At 46.5% G+C, this 17,716-nt stretch overlaps 1 protein-coding gene across 6 annotated transcripts in view; it reads right to left on the reverse strand.

The window, feature by feature from the left end:
• Positions 1 to 17,716, reverse strand: part of NSD2 (nuclear receptor binding SET domain protein 2) — a 151,736-nt gene that overhangs the window by 74,454 nt on the left and 59,566 nt on the right. For all 6 annotated transcript variants that reach the window (XM_073342741.1, XM_073342742.1, XM_073342743.1 and 3 more), the window contains one exon: positions 969 to 1,113. In XM_073342741.1, the coding sequence (XP_073198842.1) occupies positions 969 to 1,113 (145 nt within the window). The remainder of the gene's footprint in view (positions 1 to 968; positions 1,114 to 17,716) is intronic.

Below are 17,716 nucleotides of genomic sequence, written 5' to 3' on the forward strand. Positions count from 1 at the left end.
TTAAAAACTTCGTGAATTTTCCACAAAATGTTATTTCACACACAAAGATAACAAAACTGACTGCCATTTTTATACATTTTTTTTTTTCAAATCTGACGATCTTTCACACACTCCCTCTCATTCTTGTCACTGCCCAAAGCAGCACCTGGTAGCTTCAAATACTTCCACAACAGGCCTTCCTATAGTGCTGTAAAACACTATGTATACCAGACATTTATAACTGGACTGAGAAGGGTCAAGAAAATGCCACACACCCTCCATTCTTCCTTCTCAAGGAAGCTACTCCAAAGAACTCAAATTATCATATCAAAATTCTAAATAAACTGTTGTTTATCAAGACCATGAATCTTAGTTAACAGCAAAAAAGTTATGTTGCAATTTCTTATGCTGTCCTAAAAGCTTTGCAGTACACCACAATAAAATGCCAAAATGGAAGAAAGGTTTAGAATAAAGTTTGGAACACTTGCTTCCTGAGCTAATGAATGTTATGAGGTAACACTTTTTTAAGAATGTGTGTGTGTGTGTGTACATATACATATATATATATAAAGAAAGGACAGTACTGGTTATATTTTATAAACCACTTCTTAAACTATTCTTAAGAACTAACCCATACGTTTACATTAACAAAAATGCCTGACTTTCCCATTCCCACCACCCACATTTAGTGGGCAGTGAAGATAATGGCAACTGCTTATGGGCAGAAGAAGAAGGAGAAACCACCAATCTCTAAACAGTAGAATGTTTACATATAACAACTTTGTAGAACAATGAGCAAGGAATGTAGACTTCATGGATTGCTTTTATTGTAACCATTGGCATTCTTTTCCTATTGGCACAAACACCAAGAATTAAAACCAGAAAACAATGATAGCTGTTTTCCCTACAGGTCTCAAATATGTGCTTAGTTTAACATCACTATGTATATCAAATTTAGTTAGAGTACACTAGCACAGTTTTACGTTTACCAGAGTCTTCTTCAGATTTGGGAGAGGTCACTATGGCAAACTTTGTGTTATAGCGAGCTTTCTGTTTTTCACTAAGCATGTTCCACTGCGATTCAAGCAGTTCTTCAATCTCCTCACTTGAAGCATCTGGATGTTCAGCAACCACCTGTTTATGCAAAAATGGGGCATACATTAAAGAGACAAACATTAAAAGAGTGCTGTACATACTTGTATTATTCTAATACAGTGGTTCAACACATAGAAACCCACTTCAAATTTCTACTATATTCATAAAGAACTACTACAGTACAGATTGGAAGATTCCCTACATATCCCATTTATCCCTACATATCCCATTTATCCCTAAAAATAAGGTTTTAGCAACACAGATTTCAGCAGCACGAATTATAAAGTACAGTAAATAATTCTAAAAAAATAACTTGGACCCCTTTTAACATTCAGAATACTGAGTATGGACGAACCACATCATTGAAAAAAATCCTTGTAATTTCATAGGTAGCAAAATTTAAATAAATACCACAATAAAAAATTAGGTGAACACTACTGGAATAAACAAGTGATGGCCTTCATAGATTCCACTAAAGTAATTAGAAGTATTTAGAAGTAGTTTGGCAGATAGATTAATTATTATACATGCTGGCAATAATTTAGTTAACATTTTCCCAGACCACTTTACATATTTTAGATTACATTCTGTATTTTCTTTTTATACTTTGTTTAATCTAATCAAGTATGAAGAAGCCCAAGTGTGGCAGGTATCCTTAGGATACAAAAACATTTGAGTTTTAAGCATAGTGGCCCTGATTTGATCGTATACTCTTGGAAAGTAAGGTAGCATAGAGAAGTCTGTTTAACAAAAATGGAAAAGCGGATACTAAATTTAAAAGCTTAAAAATATTAAATGGGATACTAAAGTGAAATCAAATATGTGGTTTAAAAACATGCAAGTCTTCTGGTCTACAGATCTGGAGAACTGAATCATAACCACCTTCAGATGTTCTAGACTGAGTACTATTCATCTTCCCAAATCCCCGCTATCACTGGTCCGAGGAGGCATCCCTCAAAAGCACCACACACACTAGGAGACACCCGAAGGCTAGGCCCCTAAAACCACATTCTCCAACAGTAAAATCACTAAATGGAGAAGGAAACAACAACCCAAATTTTCTGCTGATGAACACAAGATCAACCACCAATAAAACCAGCACCATTCATTATCTTATTTTCAATAAAGCACCCAGCCTTGCTTACATCACTAAGATTTGGTTCAATGTCACTTCTAACCCTATCCTAACATACCCAACCCCACAGCATATACCAGTGTTTCGCAGCCCCAAAGGGGCTGCAAGCTGGTTTCAGGGCCCCGTGGGGCCCTGCAGCTGAAACCTAGAGCCCAAGCCCCAGTGCTCTCGCAGGGCTGAAAGCTCCGAGCCGCGGTGCCACTCATGGGGCTAAAGCTCTAAGCCCCCCAACCTTTGGGGCTAAAGCTGGGAGCCCCGAGAGACAGAAGCCCCTGAGCTCCCAACTCCAGGGTTAATGCCCCAAGCCCTCCTCCTTGCTCAGTGGCTGAAGTCCAGAGCCCTGAGGGCACCCCGCCCTGTGGCTGAAGCTAGGAGCCCCAAATCCCCCGCCCCGGCAGCTGAAGCCCGGAGACTGGGCCCTGGAGTTTCTATAGCATGTGGGGGGCCCCTCAAAACAAAAACAAACAAAAGGTTGAGAACCCCTGCTCTATACAACCCAGGACAAAGACAGACACTGGTGGGGGTGGGGAGGGGGAGAGAGAAGAGTAGCAGTCCTGTTTCCCAACCATCTCAGTTGCAGAAGACATCTCACCCAAGACAAAAATATTTATCCCATCCAAGACAAAAATATTTGAGTGCATCTATATGATCTATGAGGAGAAGGACAACACACACTTAAGGTGCTTAGTGGTGTACAGAGGTCCATATAGAAACCTTCTCAACTTCCTGGAAGAACTCAGAATGACTGCCCAATAGTACTGGAATCTCCCTAATTCCTTGTCCTGTTATTTCAATCTCCATATATAGAATGCAAGTTATACAATAGTACATGGCTTACATGAAAACCATGGGATTGTCCCGGAAGTTTCTGCACCTACACATGCAACTAGACACAGGTTTAAACCTATCTTCAGCTCAGGAGTAGATATGGGAGACGTTGCCAACGTTTCACTTTCCTGGTCTCACCACCACCTCATCAAGGCAAAGATCAGAGCCTTCCTTCCTACCCATTAGCACAGTGAACAACCCAAGCTTGTCCACTCCCAGAGACTCTCCAGGTTTTCAACTTAACCTAAAAGAACAAGCCACACAAATACAAGGCCAAAGCGTCAATGAGTTAGCACAGCAGTCCAATCACATGATATCCATTACTACTGATACCAGCCCACACCCCCTGAGATAATTAAGGTTCACAAAATCAAGTGCAGAAGCAGAAAGAGTGCCAGCAGCACAAAGCACATTCTGAATCCATTTGCCAGCAGCACAAATCACTCCTACAGGAATGCACCACTGCAATAAAGGATACAAAACAAGTATGAAATTCCTCCGCAATCGACCCAGCAGAGCTATGTCCAGCACAGCTATTCTCTGTTCTGAACAAGCTCTCATCAACCCAAACTGCATAGGCCAGACATCAGACCCAAGCATGGGCTGCTCTTCAGAGCTGTCAGCATATTTCATTATGAGATCAACTGAACATGTATGGTGATAATCAGTAACAAGAATTCCACCCCAGATCAGAGAGTATCATCGGCCAAATCACCCTTACTGAGTTTGGCCTCCCTACATATGCCAAAACTCAAGCAGCCCAGGAAAGTTTTAGAGCCACAATTCGTGAGTGAGATCCATGCCCCTCCCTTCTAGTAAAAACCAGCATAGAATAACTATGCCCACTACCAATGGAAATAGTCAATGCCTCCCTTTCAGAGAAGCCCACCTATCAAACTCCTTGAAAAACACAAATAGGTGGCCCAATATTCAAGCAGACATCACTTGACCTTGCAGTTTACTCCAACTACTGTCCAATCCCTGGGCACAATAATTGAGGGCCAATTTCACAAAGCAGAAAACAATTATGAGCTAATTCAGCTGGAAAGAAGAATTTAATAAAAAACTTGAGTGATAATTGGGAATCACGTAAGAATACCTTATTAGTTGCACAAAAAGCCACAATCCCACTAGGTTGTGCTGGTTACAAAAAATGAACCTGGTTTAGAGAGGAAGCAAAGGCAGCTATAAAAAGTAATATATAAGACATGGAAGAAAGGGGAAGTTGATAGTAATCAATATAATTCTGAAGTTAGGAATTGCAGAAAATGACAAGGAAGCAAAGGGAGACAAGGAGAAATTAATGGCCAAAGTTAAGGACAACAAGGTGTTTTTGTTTTGTTTTTTAAAATATATTAGGAACAAGAAGAATGGTATTGATCCATTACTAGATGGAAATGGTAGAATGATCAGTAGTAATGCAGAAAAGACAGAAATATTTCTGGTTTGTATTTGGGGAAAAACATAGTATAGCCTCATCATATGGTGATGAGAACACTCTTGATTCCACTGTTATTTCTGGAGGATGTTAAACAGAAACTACTAAAGTTGGACATTTTTAATAAGCTGGTCCAGATAACTTGCATTCAAGGGTTTTAAAGGAGCTGGCTGAGTAGCTCGCTGGATCATTAATGCTGATTTTCAGTAAGTTTTGGAGCACTGGGGAAGATCTAGAAGACTGGAAGAAAGCTAATGTTGGGTCAATTTTTCAAAAGGGTTAATGGGATGACCTGGATAATTATAGGCCTGTGAGCCGGATATTGATGCTGGACAAGATTGATGCTGGAATGGCTGATACAGGACTCTACTAATAAAATAATTAAAGGAGGGTAATGTAGATAATCAACATAATTTGATAGGATCTATTATCCATAAACCTAACTTGATTTTTTAAAATAAAGTTACAGGTGTGGTTGAGAAGATAATCGTGTTCTGTAAGTCATCTGACTTGGTACTACACATTTTGATTAAAAAACTAGAACGATATAAAATTAACATGGCACACATTAAATGAATTATAAATTGGCTAACTGATAGATCTCAAAATATAATTGTAAACCGGGAATCATCATCAAGTGCATGCGTGTCCAGTGGGGTCCCGAAAGGATTGGTTTTAGCCATATGCTTTTTCACATTTTGATCACTTACCTGGAAGAAACCGATAAAGTTTGCAGATAACACAAAAATTAGGAAGTGGTAAATAATGAAGAGGACAGGTCACTGATACAGAGCAATCTGGATTGCTTGATAAAACTAGGCACAAGCAAACAAAATCTGTTTTAATACAGTTAAATGGAAATGTATGCATCTAGGAACAAAAAATATAGACTATATTTATAAAATGGGGGACTATCATGGGAAGCAGTGACACAAAGAGATTTAGGGGCAGTGCTGTATAGCCAACTGAACATGAGCTTCCAGTGTGATCCTGTGCCCCGAAGAGCTACTGTGAGCCTGGGATACGTAATCAGGGAAAACTTGAGTAGGAATAGAGAAGTTATTTTACCCCTGTATTTGGCACTGGTGCAACTGCTACTGGAATACTGTGTCCAATTTGGCGCCCAAAATTCAAGAAGGATGTTAATCAATTGGAAAGGGCTCAGAGAAGAGCCACAAGGGGAAGTTACTCACCTTGAAATACTGAAGTTCTTCGAGTTGTGTGCCCCTGTGGGTGCTCCACTCTGGGTGTTGGTGCATCCTGGCACCGTTGATCGGAGATTTTTGGTAGCAGTGCCTCGTCAGGATGCAGGCGCTCAGTTGGTATCTCCGTCTCATTGGAAACTTCCTGAGCGCCTGCGTCCCGCACCCCCCTCAGTTCCTTCTCTACCGTGGAGCGATTATACTAGTACTCCAAAGTAGAGGGGAGGAGGATGGGGAGTGGAAGACCCACAGGGACACACATCTCGAAGAACTTCAGTTACTGCAAGGTGAGTAACTTCCCCTTCTTCTTCGAGTGCTGTCCCTGTGGGTGCTCCACTCTAGATGAACGTGTAGCAGTACCCTCTATGGTCGGTGGGACTTTGGAGATGCGACAGTGAGTACTGTAGAGTGTATTGTACGGCCAACTATGGTGTCTGCCGTGGTATCTTCAGTGACAGCATAGTGTTTGGCAAACGTGTGTTCAGATGACCATGTAGCCGCTTTACAGATGTCAGAAATGGGTACGTTATATAGGAAGGCAACAGATGTCAACATAGCTTGAGTGCAATGAGTTCTAATGCCTTTGGGCGGTTGAATATTTTGAATACGGTAAGAGGATCTGATGCAGTCAGAGATCTACTTGGACAGATGATGTTTAGAGATAGCCGTACCTTTCCATCTTTTGGTGATGGAGACAAAGCCGTGGAGATTTACAAAATGGCTTAGTCCTATCTAAGTAAAAGGCGATTGCTTGCCTGACATGGAGCGTATGCAGAGATGTCTCATGGGGAGTCTTGTGAGGTTTGGCATAAAAAGTAGGCTGGTTAAGGTGGAAACCACCTTAGGGAGAAATTTAGGATATGGTCTTAGAGTGACTGTCTTTGGAGAAGATTGTGTAGGGAAGATGGGCCATCAGGGCACTTATTTCATCTACTCTCCTTGCTGATGTTATTGCAACTAAGAAAGCTACCTTCATGGACATATGGAGAAGAGAGGAGGTAGCCAAAGGCTCGAATGGAGGTTTCATGAGAGCATGAAGAACCAGGCCAGTGAGAAATCATTTTATGGTGGGATGGGTAAAGAGTGAATAATCTTCTAACAGGTCATGGAAGGTGGTAAGCGCCGCCAGGTGTACTTTGATGGAGCTGAGCGAAAATCCGTCCTGTTTTAGTTTCAGGAGGTAGTCTAGAATGTTAGGGAGGATCACCGTATTGGGCATTAAGTGATTATGTGAGCACCAGAGGGCGAAACGCTCTTCCACTTCTGCAGATAAGTTTTACGAGTGGAGTCTTTTCTACTGTGCAAGAGGACGTATCGGACTTGGTCGGAAGAGGCTAGTTCATGGGTTTGGAACCATGAAGGAAACAGGCTGTCAGATGGAGCTTTAGGAGCTGTGGGTGAAGAACCCGTCCATTGGCCTGGGACAGGAGATCTGGCCTGTTGGGGAGAGCACGTGGATGACGGGAGGACATGCGGAGTAGATAAAGATACTACGTCTGTCTTGGCCAAGCTGGGGCTGTAAGGATGACCCAGGCCTTGTCGGCTACGATCTTCCGAAGAACACTGCGTAGCAGAGGGATTGCTGGGAAGGCATAGAGGAGAGAGTTGTTCCACGGGATGAGGAATGCATCTCCTATGGATGCAGTCCCGAGTCCCGCTCTGGAGCAAAACAGCCGACATTTTCAATTCTCCTTGCCACAACGCAGGTGTATTGATGGGGTGCCCCAGAGGGAGAAGAGCTGTTAAAGTATTGCGGGATGAAGTTCCCATTTGTGTTCTGTTGAGAAGTGTTTGCTGAGTGCGTCGGCAGTAGTGTTTTGGCAGCCTGGTAGGTAGGAAGCGATGATTTGTATTTGATGTTGTATGCACCAATTCCATAGTCGGATGGCTTCCATGCAAAGCGAATGTGATCGGGCTCCCCCCGTCTGTTGATGTAGTACATATGTGCTATGTTGTCTTTTGTTCTTTATGAGGGGAAGAAAGTGAAGGCATGCTCGCCTCACTGCTCTGAGCTCTAAGAGAGTTATGTGTAGGTGCGTCTCTGATGTGGACCACCTGCCTTGTGCCCCCCTAGATGCGCTCCCCAACTGATTAGGGAAGCGCCCATGGTGAGCATGAGCGTTAGGGATCGTTACTGGAAAGAAACCCCCGTGCAGAGGTTTTCTGGTCTTGTCCACCAATGTAGGGAAGCTAGAACATTGGGAGGAGGAGTCTGCAGCGTCCCTAAGGTGTGTCTGTTGGGTTTGAAATTGGAATTGAGCCAGCCCTGAAGACATCTCATGTGCAGCCTAGCATACTGGACCACGAAGGTGGTGGCTGCCATGTGACCAAGGAGCTGTAGACAGATTCTTGCCTGTGTCCTGGGACGAATAGAGAGCTTGCGTATGAGCTGCATGATAGCAAGGAATCTGTGATATGGGAGCAAGGCTCTGCTCTGGATTGAGTCAAGATGAGCTTCGATGAATTTGATCTGTTGTGTAGGTGTCAGGGTGGATTTTGGGATGTGTATTTGGAGGCCTAAGCTGTGAAAGAGGGATATGACGAAACGGGTAGCTTGAAGTGTCTCGCCATAGGAGTTGCCCTTGATGAGGCAATCGTCCAGGTAGGGGAAAAGCGTGATCCCATGTTCGTAGAGATGAGCCACGACCATGGCTAGAGTTTTGAAAAAGACTCTCGTTGCTGTGGAGAGGCTGAAAGGAAGAACTCTGTATTAAAAATGTCATGACCGATTGTGAATCATAGGAAGCTTCTGTGAGCTGGATGAATTATTATGAAAATAAGCTTCCTGTAGGTCAAGGGCTGTGAACCAGTTCCCTTGAGCCACTGCAGGAATTACTGTGCCCAGTGTGACCATCTTGAATTTTTGTATCCTCACAAATTTGTTCAGTTGGCGGAGATCTAGCATAGGCCTCCATCCCCTGGTCTTTTTCTGGGTCAGTAAGTAATGGGAGTAGAACCCTTTCCCTCGATGTTGCGTCGGCACAGGTTCCACTGCGCCTAGCTGGAGAAGGTGAGCCACTTCTACGCGAAGTAGGTGCTCGTGAGAGGAGTCCCTGAAGAGGGACGGGAAAGGGGGAAGGATAGGATAGAGTAACCGGATTGAACTATTTCGAGGACCCAGAGATCCTGTGTAATACGCTGCCAGGCATTGGAAACTCTGGTGGCGGTGGCCAAATGGGCAAGTAGGCTGTGGAATCAAGGGGTGGTCACGCAGACCCTCGACCAACGTTTCAAAATTGTTGTTTATTCCCGGATGGGTGGGAGGTGGTTGCTTGAGCTTGATTTTGTCTGCGCTTAGGGGGTCTACAGCGATTCTTATTTAAGTCATATGGTTTGGGTTGAGGCCGAAAATATTGTTGTGTGTGCAGTCTTCGGTAAGGTTTGTATCGTTGTCTCCTGGGAAGAGATGGGTGAATACCCGGGGTGTGCAGTGTTGCACTAGAATCTTTCATGGTGTGAAGTAGTTCATCCTTTTTTGGGAAAACAGTTTGTCTTTATCAAAGGGGAGGTCCTCCACTTTGGTCTGCAGATCTTTAGGGACACCAGATGCAGGAAGTCATAAAGATCATAACCACAGCAAAACCGCAGCAGTTGCAGTAGTACGGGCTGCTGTGTCCACCATGTCTACAGAGGCTTGTAGGGCCGTTCTGGAAATCAATTGGCCCTCTCTCAGAGTTAATTTAAAGTCTGCTCTCCTATCTTCTGAAATGTAGGAGGCAAATTCAAAAAGTTTATTGTTGTTATCAAAGTCATAGCTGGCGAGGAGTACAGAGTAGTTTGCAATTCTGAATTGTAGAGTGGAGGACGTGTAAACCTTGTGACCCAAGACGTCAAGGCGTTTTAGGTCCTTGTCTTGCGGGGTGGGCCGATATTGTGGCTGTTTCGCCCTTTGTGCGACTGCATCCATGACGAGAGAGTTCAGCTGTGGGTGAGAAAACAGGAAGTCAGCATTCTTAGCAGGAACATAGTATTTACATTCGGCCTTTCTGCAGGTAGGTAATAAAGAAGCTGGAGTTTGCCAGAGAGTGTCAGCTGGTTGCAAGAGTGCTTCATTTATAGGGAGTGCGATCTCTGAGGGTGCAGAGGGTTGAAGGATTCTGAGGAGTTTGTGTTGTGTCTCCTGAACCTCTTCTAGGGGGATGTCTTCACTCTTGAAAAGCTCTTGAAATTGTTTACAGTCCTCCACATCCTGTGGAGGTGGTGGGGAGAGGGCTCTGACTGGAGCAGATGGAGAGTTAGGGTTCGGTGAGTCAGGATATGGTTCGTAGCTCACGTTCTAAGGAGGGGGTTCAGGTATTCTAGAAGTGGACGGAGCTGGAGATCGAGGCACAGAAGCAGGTAGTGGTTTCATAGAAGAGGCCTGAGGATGAGTGGTAGGAGGATGTGGCAAAGGCATAGGGTAGGAGAACCCAGGTGCCATCCACGGGGGGGGGGGGGCGGGCGCGAAGTAGGGAAACTGAGGCAGGTGGCTGTGGACCGTAACCTGAGGTGGAAGAGGTTCCAGTGGAGGAGGAGAGGCAGGTGGGGAGAACTCCGCCTGCTGCTGTATATCGGGTTCGCTGTCAGTGAAGGTAGCCAGTTCAGGTGGTGAGAGTGACTTTTCGAAGAGTGAGCCCTGCATATCCAGGAGTGGAGAGTTAGGCTCAGGTGGCACTGAGAAGTCACTCTGAGTGAGGAACTGTTGCTCCTGCTCCCTGGGCTGTGCTGAGCCTGGACTGTGCTCTGGCACATTAGTAAGTGAAAGTGTCAGCGGTGCCACGGGTCTGTTGGAGGTGCCCTGCAGGGGGTCCGCTGCTGGTGCTGAGGTAGGAGGCAGGCTCAGTGACGACATTCTTCCTGGCACCGTGGCTATTTTTAGCGCAGAGGGGGTCGGTGAGGACGTCCTTGTCGGCACCGGGTCAGAGTGCACAGCTGGCACCAAGGCTATTCTCAGCGCTGAGGCGCTCGGCGCCGCAGAAACCTTCCCGGTACGGGAGGTCGGGTTCCTGCCTCTGCGGAAGCCGCGGCTGAGACTTTAGAAAGAGCTGAGGCGCCCGCCTGTGGCACTGTCAGCACAGAGGGTAAGGATCTCGCAGGAGACCCTTTACCCTTGTCAGAGTCCTTTCTTGCCTTTGCTCCAAAGAGGGTGAAGCAACACTCCCCACTGGCTCGGATCTGGCTGGGGAGCGCGTAGGAGCGGGTTTAACTTTCCCCGTCTCCGAAAGCGGCTGCAGGGATTTTTCCATCAGAAGCATTTTAAGCCGCAGGTCCCTGTCATGTTAAGCCCTTGACTTGAGGCTCATACAATGGAGGCACATTGTGTGAAGTGCACCAGGGAAACCCACATTCCCACAATGTGAGTGCCCATCGGAAAGTGGCATGGAGTCCTGAGAAGAAACACACTTTTTGAATCCTGAAGCCCCTGGCATTGTGAACTAGAAATGGCAGGGGAGAGTGCCTCAGCAGGAGACAATTCTGAAGTGAAATTTTATTTTTTTTTAAACTAAGTAACTGACTATGTAACTATACTAAAGGAAGGGAAACAACTGGGATGTAACTATTTCTATATTCTTTGTTACTTTTTTCCTACAGAGACCTGGGAAGAGAAGTAGCACTGTCCCAAATCCCGTCTTCAGCCGGGGATGGTTGAGAAGGAACTGAGGGGGGTGCGGGATGCATGCGCTCAGGAAGATTCCAATGAGATAGGAGATACCAACTGAGCACCTGCATCCCAACCAAGCACTGCTACGATCTCCGATCAATGGTGCTGGGACGCACAGACACCTAGAGTGGAGCACCCACAGGGACAGCACTCGAAGAAAAACAATGATTACAGGATTAGAAGACGTGCCTTGTTATGAGTTATGTTTGTTATGTCAAAGTTTAATCTATTTCGCTTAACAAAGAGAAGGTTAAAGGGTGACTTGATTACTGTCTATAGGTAACTATAATGGGGAAGCAGAGGTTAGTCATGCTGTGCAGTAACCGTGGTTCTTCAAGATGTCCCTCCCATGGGTGCGCCACTTCAGGTGCGCATGTGCCTCTTGAACCCTTCATAGGTTTTCCAATAGCAGTGTCTGTTTGGCCTGCACATGCAGCATATACATCCTCATATCGCACACTGAAGCTACACAGGACTGCGCAGAACTGCCCTCAGTTGCTTCTCCATCCAATGTCCCACAGAGAACAGTGCAAAGCAGAAGGGAGGGAGGGCAGGTAGTGGAGAACCCATATCAAAGAACCACAGTTACTGCACAGGCTGAGTAACCTCATATTCTTTTTCAAGTAGCATCTGTATGGGTGTTCTACTTCAGATGACTCCCAATAGGGAGGAAGGAGCTTCAGAATTGAGTCCAGAACTGAAGACAGGACTGAATTACCAAGTACTACATCTGCATTAAAGGCATGGATCAAGGCACAGTGTTTAGAAAATGTATGTACTGTATGCCCATGTAGCAGCCTTACATACCTTGGACACTGGAACGTATCCACTCCACTGTGGGGATTAAGCACCAGCTACATCATAACAAGCAACTACACACACACAGAGATCCACCTTGACAGTCTCTAGGCAGAGACCTCCTGGATCTGTTTGTGATGGAAACGAGCAGTCTAACAGACTTCCAAAATTACTTGGTCCTATCTACATAGAAAGCCAATGCCTATCTAATATCAAGGCCCCAAATTCTCTGATTCTACAAGATGACGTGATAGCTAAAAAAAGGTAGTCTTCATGGATAAGTGAAGCAAAGAACAGATTGCCACTGCTTTGAATTGAGATCTTGTGAGACCTTTAAGTAGACCTTTAAGTTTCAGACAGGTTTCAGACAGTTTCTTTCTGAAGTTCGAGGACTCCCTTGAATGGTCCTGACTAGATCTGAAAGTTCAGAATCTGTCTGTGGGAAGGTATGCCCTGGCTGTCAATAACTCTATTCTCTGTACAGGGGTCAACATGGACTCTCTTACATTGAGCTTAATTCTTGGGAAAGAGAAAGGGCCATCTGAGTGGATGACAGTACTGCTTCATGGAACAGACCACTGAGCAGCCAGGTGTCAAGGTACAGGAAGACTAAAATCCTGAGGAAGGTAAGTGGCCATTACCAACTAAGTTCCCTCTAAGCTGCGTGGCCACGGGGCTGGGCAGCAGGCTATCAAGGGTTGCACAGGCAGGGAGAGGTGCCTCAGCCCCAGCCTAAGCGCTGCCATGTCTGGGGAAAGGGGCCTCTCCCCCGACCCCGGGCTGCTGCAGCGAGAGAGGGCTGGGGGGAGTCCTCTCTCCCTGCCACAGCCCGGTGCAGCCTGCACCCCAAACCCCTCATCCCTGGCCCCACCCCAGAGCCTCCACTCCAGAGCCTGCACCCCCAGCCAGAGCCTTCACTCCACCACACTCAAACCCTCTGCCCCAGCCCTGAGCCTCCACCACACTCCGAACCCCTCAGCCTCACCCCCACCACACCACTTCCATATTGGTGCACATAACAAAAGTCATTCCACACACGGACGTAAAAAATAAGGGAAAACATTGATTACTAGTAGGAGCTTTGAGAACACCGTTGGGGCCAAGGAAACGCCAAAGGGAAGTACTCTGTACTGATATCATTCCTACAGTAAAGTGTAAATATTTTCTGTAAGATGGGTTTATCGCTATGTGGAAATAAACTCCTTGTAGGTCAAGAGCCAAAAACCTATCTCCTGTCCCTACTGAAGGGATTACAGCAGCCAGGCTCATCATCCTGAAAAAATGGTTACTCACCTTCTCGTGACTGTTGTTTTTGAGATGTGTTGCTCATGTCTATTCCAATTAGGTGTCACCAGAAACTTTTTCCCCTAGCAGCATCCGTTGGGTTGGCTCTGCAGCCCCCTGGAGTTGCACCTTCATGGCATGGCAATAGGGCCCTGCTAACCCGCCACCTCCCCAGTTCCTTCTTTCCAGATACTCCGACAGAGGAGAAGGCGGGTGGGTTTGGAATGGATAGAAGCAACACATCGAGAAGGTAGGTAACCGTTTTTTCTTCTTTGAAAGCTTGGTCATATCAATTCCAATATGGTGACTCCCAAGCCTTACCTAGGAACTGCGGTTGGAGTTCCTGGAATCACTGACTGAAGTGCAGCCCTGCCGAACATTGCATCGTCCCTGGCTTGCTGGGTGATCTAGAGTAACAGGAAGTGAAGGTGTGGACTGAGGACCACACTGCCGCTCTACATATCTCCTGGATCGGGACCTGGGCCAGGAAGACCACCGACAATGCCTGAGCTCTGATGGAGTGCGCAATCAGAGCGGGGGCAGTGACCTTTGCCAGCTCATAACAAGCCTGGATACAGGATGTGATCCACGATGATATCCTTTGTGTGGACACTGGGAGGCCTTTCATCCTGTCTGCTACTGCAACAGATCAGCTGGTTTGACTTGCAGAACGGCTTAGTTCATTCAATATAAAATGCCAGTGCATGCCGCACATCCAGAGAGTGGAGCCTCTGCTCGCAGCTACTGGCATGAGGCTTCGGGGAAAAGACCGGAAGGAATAGGTCTTGGTTGGCGTGGAAATGAGAGACCACCTTCGGGAGAATGCCTGGTGAGGTCACAGTTGCAACTTGTCTTTGTAAAAAAAATGGTATATGGAGGGTCAGATGTGAGAGCCTTGAGCTCGGACACCTTTCTGGCTGATGTTATTGCAACCAAAAGGGCCACCTTATAGGAAAGGTAGAGTAGTGAGCATGTCGCTAGGGGCTCGAACGAGTGCCCCATCAGTCTCAAGAGTTCCAGGTTAAGGCCTCAAGCCAGGGTGAGACGCTGAATATGAGGATATAATCTGTCCAACCCTTTGAGGAACTGTCACACCATTTGGTTAGTGAAGATGGAGCGGCCATGTTCTCCTCGGTGAAAAGCTGAGATGGCAGCCACATGAACCTTTTATCGAGGAGCGAGACAAGCCCTGCTGTTTCAACTTTAGGAGATAGTCCAAGATAAAGGGGATCGACGATTGTGTCGGAGAGATATGGCTCTGCAAGCACCAATTCACAAATCTTTTCCACTTGGCTGGGTAAGTAGCTCTGGTTGAAGGTTTTCCGCTACCCAGAAGAACCTCCCCAAAGGGGTCTGAGCATGTGAGCTCTAGCGGGTTTAACCATGCAGCTTCCAAGCAGTGAGGTGGAGAGATTTGAGATTGGGATGCTGAAGACCGCCGTGATGTTGAGTGATGAGGTCCAGAACTAACGGTAGAGTGACTGGAGTATCCACCGATAGCTCAAGTAGCATGGTGTACCATGCTCACATGGCCAGGCCGGTGACACCAGGATCACCGAGATTCCGTTGTTCTGGATCTTGAGGAGGACCTTGTGAACCAACAGTGTAGGAAGGAGAGAAGAAACACACCTGCCAACGAACCCGGACTGTGGTTCAGGAAGGAGTAGAATTGTAGGCACTTCCTGTTGCCCCTTGTGGCAAACAGATCCATCTAAAGAACTCCCCACTGTTGGAAGATACTGTTTATTATGTCTGGGCGAACAGACCACTTGTGATTGTGAAAAGACCTGCTGAGATGGTCTGCTAGCTTGTTCTGAGACCCAGGGAGATAGGACGCTTCCAAGAGTATGGAGTGTGCTATGCAGAACTCCCAGAGTTTGAGGTCTTCCTGACACAGGGGAGAGGAGCATGCTCCCCACTGTCTGTTGATATAAAACATTGCTGTTGTATGGTCTGTCAGGACAGATATGCACTTGCGCTCCAGGAGAGGGTGAAAGGCCTGACATGCCAGCTGGACCGCCCTGAGCTCCCTCACATTGATGTTAAGCATCAGCTCTTCCAGAGACCAGAGGCCCTGAATTCTGTGCTCTCCAAGGTGTACCCCTCACCCCATGCCGAGGCATCGTTGGTCAGACATAGGGAGTGATGGAGTCTGGAGAAAGTGACCCCTGCACATACCAAGTGTGGGTTGAGCCACCAATGAAGAGACTTGAGAATCCCCGGTGGAAGGGTAACTACCTTGTCTAGGCTGTGCCTGCTCGGTTGATACACAAATGCTAGCCAAGCTTGGAGAGATCTGAGTCACGCATGTTGTGCTACATATGTGCAAGATGACATGCGTCCTAGGAGTTTCAAGCAACTCCTTACTATGGTTATAAGGAATCGCTTGATGTCCTGTAGGCCAGATGGATGTGGATGTGAAAATAAGTATCCTATATATAGAGAGCTGTAAACCACATGCCTCCTTCCAAAAATGGAATGATGGCTGCTAAGGTGACCATCCACTCACCCAAGTTTCATATGAAATGATCGAGACAACAGCAATCCAGGATTGGTCTCCAACTGCCCTTCTTTTTGCCTTTCAGAAAGTAGGTAGTAGCCTGTCCCTAGATAGTCCAGAGGAACCTGCTCTATTACCCGTCTTTGCAGTAAAGAGAGTCCACCTCTGGGGTGAGCATGCTGTCGTAAGAGTGGTCCCTGAAGAGGTGCCAGAGATTGGGTTGCAGACGAGGTTGCCTTATGAATTTGATCATATAGCCATAGTGGATATTTAGCATCCACTTGTCCGTTATTGAACTCCAAGCTAGTAGAAAGAGTGCTAGCCGACCCCCCGAAGAGTGGGATAGTTGACAGCTCTCTAATGTTCCTCAGAAATATCTTCTCTGAGAGGGTTGCATGTGTGAGGAGGAAGGCTGTGAAGGCAGACTTGAAGGTGAGACTGTTGAATCTTTCTGCATTTGCATGGTAGCTTGTATGGGGGAAAACTGGGAAGTCCTGTATGGTTGTGTGGGTGGTGGTTGGTAGAAATTTATGATTGGGTGCAAGTGTGTAGATACCCAGAGAGAAAAGTGTGGCTTTTGAATCCTTTAGGGTGTGGAGGGAATCATCTGTTTTCTGATTTAAAAGATGAGATTCATTGAAAGGGAGGTCCTCAATGGTATTTTGTACCTCCCTGGAGAAACTAGAGCAATGATACCATGATTTCCTCCACATGAAATGCCCGTAGCCATCGAGCATAAGGAAGTGTCTGCCACATCTACCGCTGATTGAAGCATTGTCCTCTCTAATAGTTTCCCTTCCTCCAAGATGGGCTGGAACTGGGTTTCATCTTGTTATGGCAGTTTCTCAACTAAATCCTCCAGTTTGCTATAATTCAAGAAGTCATATTGCTTGATAGTTTGAAATCCTAAACTGGAGACTTGCTGAGGAGAAGACCTTGTATCCCAGAAGGTCCAACTCTTTGCTCTCCTTATCAGCCAGAATGGAGCGTGGGTGTTGCTGTCTGGACTGTTCTGTTGCAACTTGTATCACAAGGGAATGGAGGGAGCGGGGAAGGTGTGGGGGAAATGAGAAAAAAAACTCCGATCCCTTAGCTGGTACATAGTATCGCTTTTCTACCCCCTTGGGGGCAGACGTGCACATGGCCGGAGTATGCCAAACTGTTTGAGCTGGCTGAAGAATGGAATCGTTGATTGGCAGGGCAATCCTACCTGGTACCAAAGACTGAAGCATGTCCAGGAGCTGATGTTGCGTGTTCTGTACTTCCTCCAGAGCGACGTGAAGGTCACCTGCCACGCTACACAGATGTTTGAACTGCCGAAAGTCATCTGGGGCGTGAGAGGAAACCGAAGTCACTGCAGCATCTGATGAGGAAGACAGAAAGCGCCCATGCACTGGAACTGGACTGAGCAGTTCTTCCTCCATGATCAGTTTGGCGCACCTAATTGAGGGTGCTCTAGATGGAGAGAGAGGTGACATCTCCCTTGCAGAACAGGCAGATTCGGAGGATGAGTATTGGGGATAGGATCCCCAACAAGGCCAGCATGATGGATCCAGTGGGTGCTGCACAAAGCCTCAGGGTGTAGGGAACCAGTGGCTCCTCTGTGGTTGGAAAAAGAGGATATTGCCACAATGTAGACCGTGTCTTCAGGTACTCGGAGAGGCAGTAAGGGATGGGCTGACCCTGTGCTTCTTCCGAATCCTCTGAGCACAGAAGCTCAGACCCCGGTTCCATTGGCAGTACTGTTGGAACTGGTGGAAGCGTGTGGACCACTGGAGGATGTGATGAAAGATGCCTTGAGACTGTGGTATGTCTT

Source organism: Lepidochelys kempii, chromosome 4, assembly GCF_965140265.1.
Source record: "Lepidochelys kempii isolate rLepKem1 chromosome 4, rLepKem1.hap2, whole genome shotgun sequence".
NCBI lineage: Eukaryota > Metazoa > Chordata > Testudines > Cheloniidae > Lepidochelys > Lepidochelys kempii.